The sequence below is a fragment of the Salvelinus alpinus genome, chromosome 35 (genome assembly GCF_045679555.1).
Source record: "Salvelinus alpinus chromosome 35, SLU_Salpinus.1, whole genome shotgun sequence".
NCBI lineage: Eukaryota > Metazoa > Chordata > Actinopteri > Salmoniformes > Salmonidae > Salvelinus > Salvelinus alpinus.
Window position 1 is genome coordinate 21,194,487 of NC_092120.1, and position 18,052 is coordinate 21,212,538.

At 41.1% G+C, this 18,052-nt stretch overlaps 2 protein-coding genes and 1 long non-coding RNA gene across 4 annotated transcripts in view; 2 read left to right on the plus strand and 1 right to left on the minus strand.

Annotated features, from left to right (window-relative positions):
• The window catches only part of LOC139564680 (eukaryotic translation initiation factor 3 subunit E), a 48,844-nt gene extending 47,212 nt beyond the window's left edge, over positions 1-1,632 (minus strand). The window contains exon 1 of the mRNA XM_071384422.1: positions 1,461-1,632. Within this exon, the coding sequence (XP_071240523.1) occupies positions 1,461-1,550 (90 nt within the window). The 5' untranslated portion in view covers positions 1,551-1,632. The remainder of the gene's footprint in view (positions 1-1,460) is intronic.
• Positions 664-7,520, plus strand: LOC139564681 (uncharacterized). The gene is made up of 3 exons (XR_011672801.1): positions 664-786; positions 1,832-1,922; positions 6,928-7,520. It is a non-coding gene; the product is annotated as an uncharacterized lncRNA (long non-coding RNA).
• Positions 7,521-13,267: 5,747 nt separating this feature from the next.
• LOC139564686 (ER membrane protein complex subunit 2) overlaps positions 13,268-18,052 on the plus strand; it is a 58,340-nt gene continuing 53,555 nt past the window's right edge. For both annotated transcript variants that reach the window (XM_071384443.1, XM_071384444.1), the window contains exon 1: positions 13,268-13,379. In XM_071384443.1, coding sequence (XP_071240544.1) covers positions 13,340-13,379 — 40 coding nt within the window. In that variant the 5' untranslated portion in view covers positions 13,268-13,339. The remainder of the gene's footprint in view (positions 13,380-18,052) is intronic.

Below are 18,052 nucleotides of genomic sequence, written 5' to 3' on the forward strand. Positions count from 1 at the left end.
GTTATGTGTTGTGATTGTTTTCTCTACCTTCTTGCCCTTTGTGCTGTTGTCTGTGCCCAATAATGTTTGTACCATGTTGTGTTGTCATGTGTTGCTATGTCGTCATCTCAGGTCTCTCTATGGTGGTGTTGTCTCTTGTCGTGATGTGTTTAGTCCTATAATTATATTTGCTATAATTGGATATCATAAGGTGAATGCACCAATTTGTAAGTCGCTCTGGATAAGAGCGTCTGCTAAATGACTTAAATGTTAAATGTAAATAATTATATATTTTTTATTTTGAATCCCAGACCCTGCAGGAGGCCTTTTGCCTTTGGTAGGCCATCATTGTAAATAAGATTGTTCTTAACGGACTTGCCTAATTAAATAAAAGGTTAAATAAAATAGAAAATGCAGACATAAGCACACTTGGCACCATCCAGGTGCTGATGTTTACTTTCTACACAAGTTCTTTTTCAGTTTAGTCTTAAGAACAGACTGTAGTAGTAAAATAAAAAGGGATAAATTTTTTGGTGACATTTAGGCAAAGGCAAAATGGAATTCTAAGCGTCACTCGAGTCAAAAACGTTCGATTCCATTTATTTGCTATGGACTCACGCTGGTGTTCCAGTTTAGCCAACGTTCTTTTGCCTTTTTTCAGCCTTGGGTGAATTTTGACTCGTTCTATTTTCCAGCCTACCGCTGGTGTGGATGCTCGCCAAGGTTTCGAGTTGTGTATAATTTTTTAGTTATGGTCCTTGGTGTGGATGGCCCTTTATTAACTTCAATCGTTGTGCAACGTCACGGGTAAGCGCTGGGCATCGTGATTTTATGTTATTGCCTTGTGGTAACGTTACTTTAAATGAATATCTAGCGTTTATAGTTAACTAGTCATCAACCTTTCTAGGTAGCTAACTAACAACAATAACATTTAACGTTACCTAGTTGACAAGGACACACTATTGTTAAATACACTGAGACGAGGATCTCGCTAGCATATAGGAGTCATGTTACCAAGATCTGCAGATAGCAATGTTGAAAAATAAAAGCTCAACGCACGTAGCAAATGTTTGTTCACTAGGCTAGCCAGATAAGTAACGTTAGCATGATTAAATTAGCAGCAGCCGCCAGTGCCGGTAAACGTTAGTTAGCTAACTACTGTTACCCTAGGTTTAAAAAATAAAGTTAGCTAACGTTAGCAAGTGTGCTGAAGTTAAGGTTATACAATACGTTAATATACATCACACTGACACCAACATATCGTTTACTAAATAACCAATATAACTAGCTAACCGACGAAGCATGTGCTAGCTAGCAAGCTAGTTCAGCTGTCTGTGCTGTTGGCCCTGAAACAGCGCGAGGCCCAAAATTCATGCGCGACTCTTTCACGCACGTGGCGTTTACATTATTTACATGGGTTATTTACACACTTCTACCGAAAAAAGATTGTAAGTACAACTTAACATAACACACGCATTTACCTCTTTGACAGAAAGGAATTCCAGCAAAGGAAAGACGAGATGTCGGTCCAAAAAATGGGCAATTTTGGTGGTAAGGTCGTACTCCGCCATTTTCACCGCGAGAGAGGAGGAAGTAGACGCGAGAACGTGTTACGTAATTTGACCAATCAACGTCACTTTCAGCATCAGTACCTGCACGGATTGGCCATATTGATTATAAACTATTATTAACTACTATTTTAATGAGCATAACGACGATAATGACCATGTCTAATTATACTGTACTTTATTTTAACTGGCTGGTCCAACAAAGCGAATTGGAGGCACATTGTAGCATTCAAGATTAATTGTAGCGTTCAAGATTCATATTCAAGACGTTCTTTTTTTCTCAGGCAGTTTTGTAGACAAGATACAACAAATGAGTGGATTGAGTAGCCTTCAACTAATAAACCAAATGTACAACACTGGTAAAGTACCTTGCGGGTAAGTGCAAATACTGTCTAACAATTTTCCAGTCCTAATTTAGTTTATTTATTTTTAATTGTTCCTGATAATGGCATGTGCATGAAGACATTTTCTTCTAATTAGACTTTGCAATTAGAATATTATTAAGTTATCCCTTTGGCAACCAATTAGTTAATATTGTTGAACTTGTGTTGTGAGTGTACAACTCCTTCTCTTGTGATTTGCAGGGCTGTCTCATGAAGATATTTTATAATGTGGTGTGCTCATATGGAAATGTGTATTCAGCTTTTCTCCTGCATAGGCCCACTCAAAAGGAAGCATGACTATGTAGTAAACCTTTCAAGACTACCATCATGTCACTGTAGTGTTGATACAATGAAACATGTCATTTATGAAGAGGGAGTTCTTTGCCAAGTGAACTTGTTGAAATTGAAAACATTGAGCCTCCCCAGAACCCACCAATATGTCTCCAACAGAGAAGTGTCTAATAGAGTTCACCAAGCTCAAAGACTGACTCTTCACAATGAAATAAAGCACATGGGAAAACACAGAGATTTAAATAAACGTAGACATGATTAAATAATAATAATAAGGCTGATTAAATAATAATAATAAGGCTAATTAAACATTTTGGTTTTCTGCCTGCCTACACAGTTATTAGGGTCTTGACTACCCAGCAAAAGCAAACCCTTTTTTCCTCACTTCAGCAGATGCCTCATAAAAATGCCCATGTGTTGGCCATACCCAGCAGTGAAGAGCCAATATCAGATACTAAATGGTCCGTCTCTAATAGGTTCCACTACTACCTTGTTTGCTTGACAACCACATGGCACTGTCCTATAGCCCCAAACAATTACCCCCTTGTTACTAGGAATCTCTCTCTCTCTCTCTCTCTCTCTGTCTCTCTCTCTCTCAATTCAATTCAATTCAAGGGGCTTTATTGGCATGGGAAACATGTGTTAACATTGCCAAAGCAAGTGAGGTAGATATTATACAAAAGTGAAATAAACAATACAAATTAACAGTAAACATTACACATACAGAAGTTTCATAAGGTGAATGCACCAATTTGTAAGTCGCTCTGGATAAGAGCGTCTGCTAAATGACTTAAATGTAAATGTAAGTTTCAAAACAATAAAGACATTACAAATGTTATATTATATATATACAGTGTTGTAACAATGTACAAATGGTTAAAGCACACAAGTTAAAATTTAAAAAAACACTCACCATGGCCGATGCTGTTTTACTGGGTGCTTCAGACACAGTCAGCCCTGACTTAAAATCTGTGATCTTTAAAACTTGAAGAAGAAGAAAAAGGTCAGTAAAACACCAGCACTGCTCCTTTGTGTCCTCTGCCCAAGAGTTTTGAGTAAGGTCTTTTTGAGTAAAATATATTTCAGATCTTTTAATTGTATTGTTAATTTGATTGTTTTTGCACAAATTTAACAAATGTCCCTGTAATTTGATCTCTAGATGCTCGCTAGTTTGTTATTTTGTTCAGGGAGCGATTTAAACCTTTAATTTCCTCACAATCATCAATAACTGACACACTGATCATTTAGCATTATTTTGGCCAATGGTAAACTATATTTACCCAGCCAGTTCTGAAGTGGATAAAATATTTGCCAAAGAATAGACCCATCTTTCAAAAAGACAAACATGCCTCCATTTGGCAACCACACTTCCATTTGGCTCACATACTTGTAGGCCTAGCAGTGACTTCACTCTAAAAATAGCTTTTTTTGTTTTATGATATAGCCTAATCTTTTTTATCATTTGGATCACCACTGACTGAACAGCATTCCTTTTGTGAAAATGGTGCCAAATATGCTTAGTGCTTTGACAAATTCTGCATATTGTCACGGTGTGATTTGGGTGTGGCATTCTATGTTCATTTTCTATGTTTTGTATTTCTTTGTGTTTGGCCGGGTGTGGTTCTCAATCAGAGGCAGCTGTCTATCGTTGTCTCTGATTGAGAACCATACTTGGGTAGCTTCTTCCCACCTGGTTTTTGTGGGTAGTTATTTTCTGTTTAGTACCTGACAGGACTGTTTCGGTTATTCTCGTTGTTATTTTGTTCTTAGTGTTCAGTTTCAATAAAAAAGCATGAACACTTACCACTCTGCGCTTTGGTCCACACCTTCAACAGATGACCGTTACACATATTCACTTATTTGCCAGTTTTACTACTTGGGATGGGTTTGGGTTAGGGTTAGGGTCCATGAAAATGCCTGTGAAACAATTATTCATGGTTTATTATGAAGAAATTACCAGCTATTACTAAGTGGTTTGGTTTTACTCAGAAGAAGTGCACTGTTTAGTCTTTTATATCTTTTATGTTAAGATTTGTCTTCCTCAGTCTTTTTAATCGTAAGATATAGGGATATATTTTTGCAAAGTGAAAGTGTCAATGTTATGACAACCAACCCTGATACGACTGGTACTTCTCTTCCAACTTTGATTGCAGATTTTGTATTTGACTTATTTTATTGAACATACCCAACAAAACACACCATGGTACAGAAATGTACAAATTCATCTGGAGAAGGCCTAACCTACATTTGCAAACAACAGCCAATGAATACGTTTCAACCACAGGTTAAATAGCACAAGCTACATTATAATTGACAAAGGATCTTGTGTGTTTGAAAGAGTGATTCAAACACTAAAGAGTTTGGTTTTCTCTTATTTCAACCAGCCAGTGTTTTTAATGAAGGTGCCCTGGGGAGTATGTTGGGAAAAGTCAGGCAAGGGAATACTCTCTTAAGATTGAATCAGTTTTCTGTTGAAGGTTAACATTTTTTATTTCAGAAGCTATTCACATTTCCCCCTAGTAGAACACTAAGGGGATACTGTGCTGGATTTGAATTATGTGGCATGCACATTTCATTTGATAAAAGTGATCACACAAACTACACAATTTACCCCAAATAAACATCCATCAGGTTTCAGAGTCACTCAAAAAGCTGTGATCACCTTCCCTTGCTGGATCCTTTCAGCGGGTTATTTCCTTACTCTGAAAAGCAGAATTAGGCCTATGTGTTTTACAGTGAATCATACCCAATTGTGGCTTGGTGGACGTTTTAGGAAACTGTGAGAGCTAAGGTGATTAACACATCGAGGTTCCAACTAGAGGGAAACACTTACACAGCAAAAGGGGACCTGCCCGCGTTAGTCATTTGAGGCTACTGAACCTGAGCCTTTCTTGGACCTGAACACTGCTCTGAGGTCTATAGGCTTCAGGGCAGACCACATTTTGAATGTTATTCTTTTATAGGGCTACTGTACTTTACTAATGCGCTGAGTGAGCTCATAGCTCACAGCCCATGCTCATGTGTGCACAGTTGACATCCAAAGATATATGCCCTCACTGGCGGGCCGGCTGCGACAAAGGTTTAAAGTGCTGTACTACATAAAACTAAGGTGGTCTAGCCTATCATATTGGAATCTTCTTTTTTACATTTACGTCATTTAGCAGACGCTCTTATCCAGAGCGACTTACAAATTGGAAAGTTCATACATATTCATCCTGGTCCCCCCGTGGGAAATGAACCCTGGTCCCCCCGTGGGAATTGAACCCACAACCCTGGCGCTTGGCCATGCTCTACCAACTGAGCCACACGGGAACATTCTTGAATGTTGTGTTTACTCACTGTGTATGGAAATGGGTGGTAACGTGACTGCGGAAGGCAGAACTATTTTCAATAGTAGCCCTAGTAGTACCGGATGTTGGTACTACTTCTGTGTGGAAACTTTGTGATGCAGACTCCTCAGAATGTACTTGTGAATGCAGAATGCACGCCTACGCACTCTGACCCTTTTTTGACACTGAGAGGTGTTACCATAGATTCTTAAAAAAAATTTAAACCTTTTATTTCACCTTTATTTAGGTAGGTCAGTTGAGAACAAGTTCTCATTTACAACTGCGACCTGGTCAAGATAAAGCAAAGCAGTGCGACAAAAACAACAACACAGCGTTACACATAAACAAACTTACAATCAATAACACAATAAACAAATCTATGTACAGTGTGTGCAGATGTAGAAGAGTAGGAAGGTAAGGCTATAAATAGGCCCTAGAGGTGAAAATAATTACAATTTAGCATTAATACTGGAGTGATAGATGTGTAGATGATGATGTGCAAGTAGAGATACTGGGGTGCAAAAGAGCAAGAGGGTAAGTAATAATATGGGGGTGAGGTAGTTGGGTGGGCTATTTACAGATTGGCTGTGTACGGGTACAGTGATCAGTAAGCTGCTCAGGCAGCTGATGCTTACAGTTAGAGAGGGAGATATAAGACTCTAGTTTCAGAGATTTTTGCAATTTGTTCCAGTCATTGGCAGCAGAGAACTGGAAGGAAAGGCGGACAAAGGAAGTGTTGGCTTTGGGGATGACCAGTGCAATATACCTGCTGGAGCGCTTGCTACGGGTGTGTGTTGCTATGGTGACCAGTGAGCTGAGATAAGGCAGGGCTTTACCTAGCAAAGACTAGGTAAGAATAGATGACCTGGAGCCAGTGGGTTTGGCGACGGATATGTAGTGAGGGCCAGCCAACGAGAGCATACAGGTCACAGTGGTGGGTAGTATATTCGGCTTTGGTGATAAAACGGATGGCACTGTAATAGACTACATCCAGTTTGCTGAGTAGAGTGCTGGGGGCTATTTTGTAAATGACATCGCCGAAGTCAAAGATTGGTAGGATAGTCAGTTTTACAAGGGTAAATTTGGCGGCATGAGTGAAGGAGGCTTTGATGCGAAATAGGAAGCCGATTCTAGATTAATTTTGGATTGGAGATGCTTAATGTGAGTCTGGAAGGAGAGTTTACAGTCTCACCAGACACCTAGGTATTTGTAATTCTCCACATATTCTAGGTCAGAACCGTCCAGAGTAGGTATGCTAGTCGGGCGGGAGGGTGTGGGCAGCAATCGGTTAAAGAGCATGCACTTTGTTTTCCTAGCGTTTAAAATAAACGTGCACACACAATTATTTACCCCTCATTTATTTTGTTCTCTCATTAGATGGGTTCCAGTCTGGACCGTCCAGAACTGGAGGGCCTAGTCCAAGATCTTGACAGACTGGGATAGAAACTGGAACCTTGGAGCCAGACTCTGGAGACAGCACCAGGACATTGGGGTCAACCCAAAGCAGACCTTTCCAGCTGGACGGCCTGAGACCACACTCGCTCTCTGTGTATTGCAAGGCCCCACTGCATGCGCCTCAGTTCAGCATGTAGCTGTGGGGAGTTATTGTTTAAGCAGTTATTGTTGAACCTCCCCCTCCCCCGTTGTTCTGCATCACACTCAATCTCTGTGGCGGAGGCAGGGTGGTCTCCAAATTAGCTATATAGGCTGGGTAATATTTCTGACTGTATCTTAGTCTCGTCGACCACTGCCAAGGTGCTTCTCTGTCAACCAAACCATGTAGTACAGGCAAAAACACATAACTAATGAGGAGATCCCAGCAAGACACGGAAATATCACACAGCCATTCTAATGAAGAAAGTGATCCAGAGTGGAGCCTTGTAAAACACTACACCGATAACTGCCGTAAATACACAGATCCACATGCTCATTTCTGTTTCCTTGAATTAAAATGTAAATGTTGTGAACGCTATAGGCGGAGGCCTTTGGAGACTGTGTGGGTTTGTGGCCACACACGATCCATCTGTCAGTATATCTCACTCCAGTAAAAGGATGCTGTCAGAAACAACAACATATTTCAGCATGCAGAAAAATGATCCAACTCTTGATGTGTGTGTCTTTCAGAGGATAAATACTTTTCAGCTTTTCCTAACTGGATCAACTTAAAGGGCCAATAGTGATAAGCCAGGGATTCCATGAAAAACCTCAGCTCTGTAGTTCTCTGAAAACCTCCTCGGTCAACGATTCCAAGAGAGGGATGAAGGCAGACAGTGCCAAAGACCTCCACCACCAGCCTCTCTTCTCTCTAATATCTGTCAAAAAATAAATCAAAACGATCTGAAGACAAATGTCTCTGTGCTGGATGTTGCAAAGCCAAGCGTCTCTTCTCAATCTGAATGCCAGTATCTCATATGAATTTCAATTATTCTTTTAGATATGCATCACCTCGCGCGCGGTCTGTGTCAGGTTATAAATCAGCAGCCCACACTCCTGATCCAGAGCCCAATGCTGACATCAGCAGCGTCCGATTCGATGGCAGTGGGATCGGGGTTATCGACCGAGCCAGGGGGCTAGAAAACAATACAAACTCTCAGGCAAGGCACCCAGTTGCACCAAGCATGGCAGAGCATCTGCACAGCACATGTCAACTTTTTACACCAAGAGTAACATGTAAATACTTTTCTAACCCCGGAGAATCCTCACGTGGCCACGTGTCATATTATGTCTTTCGGAAAGAGAGAGGAGAAGTTGTGTGTGTGTTTGTGTGTGTGTGTTGTAAGTATGTATGTTCATTTGATGCTGGAATCCTGTAGTTGGTACACTTCAGTAATATTATCCACTCAGAAAAAGAGAGAGAATATTTGACTCGCTCGGCCCCAACTCTACAGTACCTCACCAAACTCTGTTCCCATGCTCACTCCTCATGACATGCATAGCTTGATTTCCCCTCTGCAATTTTCTCTGAAAACATGACATTACAGGGAATGCCTTGTTATCTCCAAATGTGTGGTCATGGACACTCTTACTGGAAAAGACATGTGAAATCCAATAACTCCATGAGCATGCTATTTAGCAATGGCTTCTGTCGAAGATGGGATGGGATTCATTTATACTTCTTCGTCTGGATTCGGAATTTCTGGAATGATTGCAGTTGCATATATTTATGTAACTTAGTTGAAGGCTCAGAAGAAAACCAGTCTCAAAACAATTGGAGGAAAGTAATTATGAGAGTGAAAAGGGCCATAACTCCTCTAAATGGTAAACCTCAACTCTGACCCCCAGGAGGATGTAGAAGTGTACCATGTTTCAAGCTGTAGCAATAGCTTTGGGCTAAAGGTCAGACCACTACTGCTCAGGATACCGTTACTGAGAAGGGCCACCATCTGTGAGGGTAGCTCTTAAAGGACACTCAAATTTAGGCTCTACTCAGAGTAAACTTAATCAGTGCCAGTATAAAGTTATATGAGGAAATCAACATCCAAACATGAAAGAGGCTCTCTACAGTAGATGACAGATTGGTCACTGTATGGCGTATCATATGTGCGTGAGAAGTCACAATTCAAAGTCTGAATCTGTATCCTTTCGTTAAGGTTACAGTAACTGATAAAGAAGAAATGATGTTCCATGGTGCAGCATAATATCAAGCACCTTTTTAAAATTTCAAATAAAGGTTGGCATTGAAAGATAAAACATTTCTCTCACACTATTGTTGAATAGACTGCTCAACTACTAGGATAAAGTCAAGGAAATCTGAATTCAGCTTCAAGCCTCATACTTAATTAGGGATTTAGTTGATTTTGTACCTCTAAAATCAACCCATATCTTGATGGGACATTTCATACATGTCTAAATTGCAGTGGGTTACTTCTGGGTGAACACATCTGAACACACATGGAGAATGAGTCTTTTAAGATTCTTCTCTTGCCTGGTGATGTTAAACTTGTTTAAAATGAATTTAATGAGAAAGAACGGTGGACATTAATCCAATCCAGCAACACATCATGTACTGCATGTGGTAATACACTACTCCACTATGAGCAATCACACTACTACAGTAGGTGTCAGGGGAGCCATACATCCTGAGCTTCTAACTGTGTGAGTAATGTCAATTACTTGTGCGGGGGCTGACATTGAGCTGAATATTGTTCTTGGCATTGAAACCTAGGGAGAGTGAGTGAGAGAGTGAGGTAGCTAAATTGTGATGGCCCACGGTTTTCCCGCTCTGGGCCTCTCACGCAGGCTAAGGGTAAGGTGAAAGGGTGCTACGGAGAGGAGATCATCAGAGGCAATGTGTGCTGAAGTCATCTGTAGAGAGTGATTCGCGGTGAGCTGAAAGCAACTTGGTCAGACAGGGGTTGTAGTCAGCTTTCAAAGCAGACACAGCACAGCTGGCTCCAGAGGGTTCAGCCCAAACATTGTTGCTAATTGCATCTGTCTTCATTTTCCGCAACTGTATGACACCGGTGAAAAAGAAAGAAAAGGCTGGAAACTAACAGGAACTGTTTCAAAACCGCAGAGCACCTAAACTCCACATCAATTTTCAGGCCGTAACTGTTCATTTTAGTGATTGCCAACTCTGATTGCTTCTGTCAGAAATCAAAATATAATGCCTGTGCAGTGGTTCTACTGTAAGCCTGTCTTTTTGAAGACAAGGAAAGGAGACTGAAAGGAAAAAAATATATACAGTGGACAAAACATTATGAACAACTGCTCTTTCCATGACATAGACTGACCAGGTGAATCCAGGTGAAAGCTATGATCCCTTATTAATGTCACTTGTTACATCCACTTCAACCAGTGTAGACTAAGGGGAGGAGACAGGTTAAATAAGGATTTTTAGCCTTGAGACAATTGAGACATGGATGGTGTATGTGTGCCATTCAGAGGGTGAACGGGGTATGGTAGTAGGTGCCAGGCACACCGGTTTGAGTCAAGAACTGCAACGCTGCTGGGTTTTTCACACTCAACAGTTTCCCGTGTTTATTAGTCGCATGCGCCGAATACAACAGGTGTAGTAGACCTTACGGGAAAATTCTTACAAGTCCCAACCAAAAATGCAGTTAAAAAAAAATACAGTTAATAAGAAATAAAAGTAACAAGTATTTAAAGACCAGCAGTAAAATAACAATAGCGAGACTATATACAGGGGGGTACAGAACTGCTACGCTGCTGGGTTTTTCACGCTCAACAGTTCCCTGTGTGTATCAAGAATGGTCCACCACCCAAAGGACATCCAGCCAACTTGACACAACTGTGTTAAGCATTGGAGTCAACATGGGCCAGCATCCCCGTGGAACACTTTCAACACCTTGTAGAGTCCATGCACTGACGAATTGAGGCTGTTCTGATGGCAAAAGTGGATGGGGTGAGGTGCAGCTCAATATTAGGAAATTGTTCTTATGTTTTGTACACTCAGTGTATTGCCTGTCTCATGTGCCATACGTGGGGCTCTCGCAGCATGAAAACCTACATAAGCAGCAGTCAAGGAGTACAATTTGGGTTTTCAGGACGGTTGCTATTGATCTCTCCTCATCGTGACATTCTAGCTGAGTGACATTCTCCAAGGTAAACAGCAGCCGTATGTTGGGATGTTTTTTTTCTTCTTTCACTACCTCCAGATACGGCTGCATCTCATGCTGACAACGTTAAAGACAGCTTGTTAAACCTGTACATGGTACAGAGGGCCTTTACCATCATGGCCTCGTCCTCTGAGTCAGGCCCCACTGTCTTTTCTGGTCATTGGTGCGGGTCGGGAAGAGAGCAGGGCCCTGGCCTTTAACAGCACCCTGGCAGAGAAGGGAAAGCCCTTTACCCTGAAGGACAGTGTTTGCTTGTTTTAATGTGGTCGCCTCAGTATTTTGGTTTCCAGCAAAAACCCGACCACATATCAACTGACTGCCATGTGCAGACTTGAAAATTACAAGTCCACGGATCGTTTGAGCTGAATGTAAGTTCAACCGCACATAATGTTATTTTTTGTATCCCTGACAGAGATGATGACATTTTATAGTCCTCTTGTACACTTGTACTTGCCCAATAATGACCATGCTCTGCCTTTTTACAATGGCAGTGTCCTGTAAAAAAAACAGTCCTGTTGACCTCAGACAATAGAACATTAACAAAGTATCTACAGTGCAGTGAGCGGTACAAGGGATGACATCAGGATTCTGAAATGTTTCTGTAAGTGAGTTTGTGCTGAGTCCACCTCAACAAGTGTGTAATGTGGTAGTGGAGTGTGGCGTGTAACTTACAAAGTCAGAGACATGGGACAGTCAGAGGCCCCTTGAGAGGGAAATCAAGAAAAGAAAGGGACAACACAGCATCTCAAACGTGCATTCAACACACAAGTATTCTTCTGCTGACAGTCTGCTTAACCTACCTCAGAAGAAAATAAATTACAAAACTAAGCATGAGACTATACAGCATCTCTGACCCCTTTCCAGCCTTCCCTGGTAACAACCACACATCTAACCATGCCTCGTGAAAGCTAGGTGTAAGATTAATATACATTTAGTGTGAGCAGCATCGCAGAGCCCGGAAACCTAAACCTCTGGAGAGGGCTAGCGTTACGGTTCAAGCCCTGTTTTGTGGTCGGTTGAAACAGGGTAATTTTAGGCCCAGTTACATGAATAATAACTGGAGGCGATGTGTAAATCAGCGTTGTCAGATTTAATACCTGGGTATGATGGGGGAAAGGGTCCGAGCAAGTGCATGCATTGCTTTTGTTTACATCTAGTCCAACATCCAGCGCTGTCATAACTCTTATGCTAACCAGTCTGTTATGATCCTCTCCGCAGGGATTAAAGTTACATTTTGCAGGTGTTGAAACTGTGGTCTGCTCTGAGTGTCAATTGTTAAATTAAGTAGACAGGTACCTGATGCAATCCATGCATCAGATAGTAGGATTCAATTACCCCAATGATTGAACAGCTGCCTCAAAGTGAACATCCATGATAGCTTTGCCTGCTTAATTAAAACACAGCCTTTGAGCAAGCCATGCTTAAAGTAACATTTTGTCCTTACCTCTCTTACCATTCCCGTTAATCATCAATTATTTGACTTCCATGAATAAAAATGGACAGTTTACGCACCACCACTCAATCATAATAAATCTAATTTTATTAGTCACATGCACGGAATACAACAGGTGTAGATCTTACAGTGAAATTCTTACTTACGAGTCCCAACCAACAATGCAGTTAAAAAAAATACAGATAAGAATAAGAAATAAAAGTAACAAGTAATTAAAGACCAGCAGTAAAATAGCCAATAGCAAGATTATGTACAGGGGGGTACAGAGTCAGGGGGGTATAGAGTCAATGTGCGGGGGCACCGGTTAGTTGAGGTAATATGTACATGTAGGTAGAGTTGTTAAAGTGACTATGCATAGATGATAACAACAGAGAGTAGCAGTAAAAGAAGGGGGGGGGGGCAATGAAAATAGTCTGGGTAGCCATTTGTTTAGGTGTTCAGGAGTCTTATGGCTTGGGGGTCGAAGCTGTTTAGAAGCCTCTTGGACCTAGACTTGATGCTCCGGTACCGCTGGAGTCTTTGACAATTTTTATTACACTCATATTAATAGCAGGAAAAAACTACGGAAGCAGCAGAAATATTTAAGTCCATAGAAATGAACAAAATACATTGAACATGTCTCAAAAATATGACTATTTGACTATTCTCGAGCTTGTAGACTGATGGTCACTTGTGGTCACACTACTCAGAGATCAAAGGGTCAGCAGAAACAAGCCACACCCAGTTCAATGACGTGAAACCTGTGCTGCCAAGAACGATGGCGTCGGTGTCAGAAATGTACGATGTAACCTGGGAAGGTAAACACAGACGATTAAACGTTATAATGTACTGTATGATTGAAGGTGTGTTTCTAAATCCATGTATAATTCAACGTAGTGCAGTTTAGCTGTCGTTCGGCGAATGTAGCTGCGTATGTCCATCTCATCACGCCAGCTGCTGACTTGTTAGCTAGCTATTTCAGTTTGCTAACACGAGATAGCCACTTAGCTAGCGCATTATTTCTGCCTAGATTTCTTATTTCTGAATGATCGAAGTTAGCTAGCTAACGTTAAGAATTGCTTAATCTGTTATTGTTGTCGTAGCTAACAGTCCACAGCATGTGTGAGTTTGCAAGGATACACAGCAGGCTAAACTAGCTAGCCAGTTTAAGTACCTTACGCCTGTCATCTGATTATAACTAAGTTAGCTAGCTGCCTGCTGTCGTTGTTCTGCCTCTTTAGCTGGCTTGCTAAAATACACGGTCTTGCAATGGACACTACTAATAGGCAGGGAAAACCCGTTTTGGTGATTTCTTGTCTACCATCAAAATAAATCACAGCACGTTTTTGGACTCAACAGTTAACTGATTAGTTTTGTACAATACCATTGGACGTTAATGTTGTAAATGTAATTGAATTCCTAAAACTGACTTTTAAAATTATGCTGTTACTGTTTTCTGTTGACAAGACATATTGATAAATAGGACAATGCCAAAATAGCGTTTTAAAGTGTCCAAATCGGGAAGTATTCAGACCCCTTGACCTTTTCCACATTTTGTTACATTACAGCTTTGTTCTGAAATTGATTGAATAAAACAAATGCCTCAGCAATCTACACTCAATACCCCATAATGACAAAGTGAAAACACGTTTAGAAATGTTAGTTCATTTAAAAAATAACAGAAATACCTTATTTACATAAGTATTCAGACCCTACGCTATGAGACTTGAAATTGAGCTCAGGTGCATCCTGTTTCCATTGATAATCCTCAATGTTTCTACAACTTGATTGGAGTCCACTTGTGGACCTGTCAATATAAGGTTGACAGTGCATGTCAGAGCAAAAACCATTCCAATTGTCCATAGAGCTCTGAGACAGGATTGTGTCGAGGTACAGATCTGGGTAAGGGTACCAAAAAAATGCCAGGGAGGTGATCCAGAACCCAATGGTCACTCTGACAGAGCTCTAGAGTTCCTCTGTGGAGATGGGAGAATCTTCCAGAAGGACAACCATCTCTGCAGCACTACACCAATCAGGCCTTTGTGGTAGAGTGCCCAGATAGATGGAAGCTACCCGCTTGGAGTTTGCCAAAAGGCACCTAAAGACTCTCAGACCATGAGAAACAAGATTCTCTGGTCTGATGAAACAAATATTGAACTCTTTGGCCTGAATGCCAAGTGTCATGTCTGGAGGAAAGCTGGCACCATCTCTATGGTGAAGCATGGTGTTGGCAGCATCATGCTTTGGGGATTTTTTCAGCGGCAGGAACTGGGAGACTAGTCAGGATCTAGGCAAAGATAAACGTAGCAAAGTACAGAGAGATCCTTGATGAAAATCTGCTCCAGAACGCTCAGGACCTCAGACTGGGGCGACGGTTCACCTTCCAACAGGACAACGACCTTAAGCCCACAGCCATGCAACACTTTTTTTGTTAATCACATCCATCGATAACACTCTCAAATAAATAGAATAGGGGGGAAAACATTTGGGGTAACTGCATTCTAAGTCCTGCGACCCCCAGCGCATATGACAAAATCAATAGTACAAACCCAAAGATTTTGATCTGTTTTAAGCAATTGATCTTGTGTCATCGTGTTGGGTATAAACATTCTGAGGTAAAAATGGATGACATCCTGATGACTACCTCATCTCTGTACCCCACATATACAATTATCTTACAGATTCAACCACAAAGTCCAGGGAGGTTTCCCAATGCCTCGCAAAGAACGGGACCTATTGATTGATGGGTAAAAAGAGAACAAAGCAGACATTGAATATCCTTTGAGCATGGTGAAGTTATTAATTACACTTCTGAATCGTGTATCAGTACACCCAGTCACTACAAAGACTGTGGCATCCTTCCTAACTCAGTTCCTGGAGAGAAAGGAAACCGCTCACCATGAGGCAAGTGGTGACTTTTTAAAACAGAGTTTAATGGCTGTGATAGAACACTGAGGATGGATCAATAACATTGCAATTACTCCACAATACTAAGCTAATTGACCGAGTGAAAAGAAGGAAGCCTGTACAGAATAAAATTATTCCAAAACATACATCCTGTTTTCAACAAGGCACTAAAGTAATACTGCAAAAAATGTGGCAAAGCAATTCACTTTTTGTCCTGAATACAAAGTGTTATGTTTGAGGCAAATCCAATACAACAGATTACTGAGTACCACTCCCCATACTTTCAAGCATAGTGGTGGCTGCATCATGTTATGGGTGTAATCGTTAAGGATAAAAAAGAAACGGAATGGAGCTTAAGCACAGGCAAAATCTAAGGCCAAATATGTGACCGACCGCCTCGATTCAGTCTTATTTAGCAAAATTTGAGAATGTGTTTTTTACATTGACTAAAAGTAGAGACTCAGAGCTAGAAAATGCTATATCATACACTGCAGTTGAGGAACAATGGGAAAGTAATTCTGCTTTGAAAGTTGATAAACTTGTAACCCCACTTTTGAGGAAATGGTACTTGAATGTTTTGGTACACCTTCTGGCGAGCTCTTCTTTATCTACACCCATTCAGCATCGTTCACACTCTCTGAAGCCTTAGCCCCACCCATCTCTTTAAGGATTCACATGTGAGGCCATGTGGTAAACACATGCAATATCAAATAAAATCTGAGTTTATTTGTCACGTGCACAGGATACAGAAGGCGTAAATGGTACATTGAAGTGGTTACTTGCATAGTAGTAATATCAAAAACAGAATGTTTCCAGATAAAAACACTTAATTAATATGTTATCATTATTAGGTTACACTTTCCTGACACACTTGTCTAAATTGATGGGTCATGTGAAGGAAATGCTAAAACCACCCCTCAGCCACATCTAGCTAAGTGGATGGGTCACTAATGTCTAGACATGTACACATGTTCATGAAATACAATAGATGGCCGTAATCACCCCCAGACACACCTGGCTAATTTGATGGGTCATGTAATAATCCGGCCGAAGTGGAGTCTTGTTTAGACATGTAGGTAGGTAGCTAGCTAGCTACCATAATCCCAACTCATACTACTACTACCAATACAAACATTGTCATAGCTGTAGTATGAATCTGAAGTTAGCTAAAGCTAACAAATTAGGTTCAATGTTAGCTAGCTAACATTAGGCTATAACTAGCAATGCAAATGGATTTCTGATTTTAATAATATTACTACACAGATCATAAACGTAACGTTAGCTATCGAGCCAGTAAGCTAACGTTTGCTAGCTGCTGTAACTAACAGTACGCTTTAACTTGCAATAAAAATTACTTTCTTACAAAATGTGAAACCTATCTGAAAATATAGCTAGACTCTTAACTTTATACATGGATGAACGCTTCACGGCAGACTGGAACCATTTAACTCAGTTTTGTTTGTAGCTACATCTCGGGTGTGTTCGTAAATTCATTATGGAGTGCCAGAGTGCGCTCTGGGCGTTCGTAAATTCAGAGCGTTGTCAGATTGTCCGTTCGTAAATTCCGAGGGTTTCGCTCTTGGAGTGTTCAGTAGGGTTGGTCCGAGCGTTCTGTCCTCACAACGGCAGTCAAGCACCCAAGCTAACATCGGCTACTTCCGGTCACAAATGAGAGAGAATCTCACTCTGACCATTTTACTCGCCCTAGCAGACCTGGTTAGGCTGTTTTCATGTTATCCAGAGCGTTGGTGACTGTTTTCATGTTATCCAGAGCGTTGGTGACTGTAACTGTGCTGCTGGCAACAATTTATTTTTTTTTATTGGGGGGGAAGGTTTACTTACTCCGGCAATATTCAACGGGTGTTGAGCGTTCGTAAATTCCTCAGTTATTCTGTCGGAGCACATAGCCAGAGTGAATTTACGAGCACACCCCTTGTCTGGCCAGCGTTGTGTCAAGTCACTCCGGTTCACACTGACCGTGGCGTGTGCAGAAAGTAGCCCATCACTTTTCCCAACTGATCTGTCGATAGCGCCTGCAAAATTGGGGTCATCAATGATGTTGAGAAAAGTAGCAAAACGTTTGTAGTTCTCGATGGCTAACGTTATATCTTTCAAAAACGGCGCGGTAGAAAGGACTGCCATCACATACTGATCAGCTCACGTTATAGACAGAAGCATGCTACATGGCAGACCAATCCAAACTCCTCTCCTGGCATGTCCAGCCCATCCATTATCTCAGCCAAACTAATTGTACAATCCAGGTGTGCAAAGCTCTAGAGACTTACCCAGAAAGACTCACAGCTGTAATTGCTGCCAAATGTAATTCTAACATGTATTGACTCAGGGGTTTGAATACTTATGTAATCAAGATATATTAGTGTTAGACAAAAAATGACAAATCCATTTTAATTCCACACAACAAAATGTGGAAAAAGGGGTGTGAATACTTTCTGAAGGCACTGTATGTCAGGAACCAGTAGGTAGCCCAGGTTTTAGAGAGTTGGACCAGTAACCAGAAAAAGTGTGCACTGAACTGCCTACTCGAGTAGAGGGCTGCTGCTTCAGGATCATTACCATCCACTAC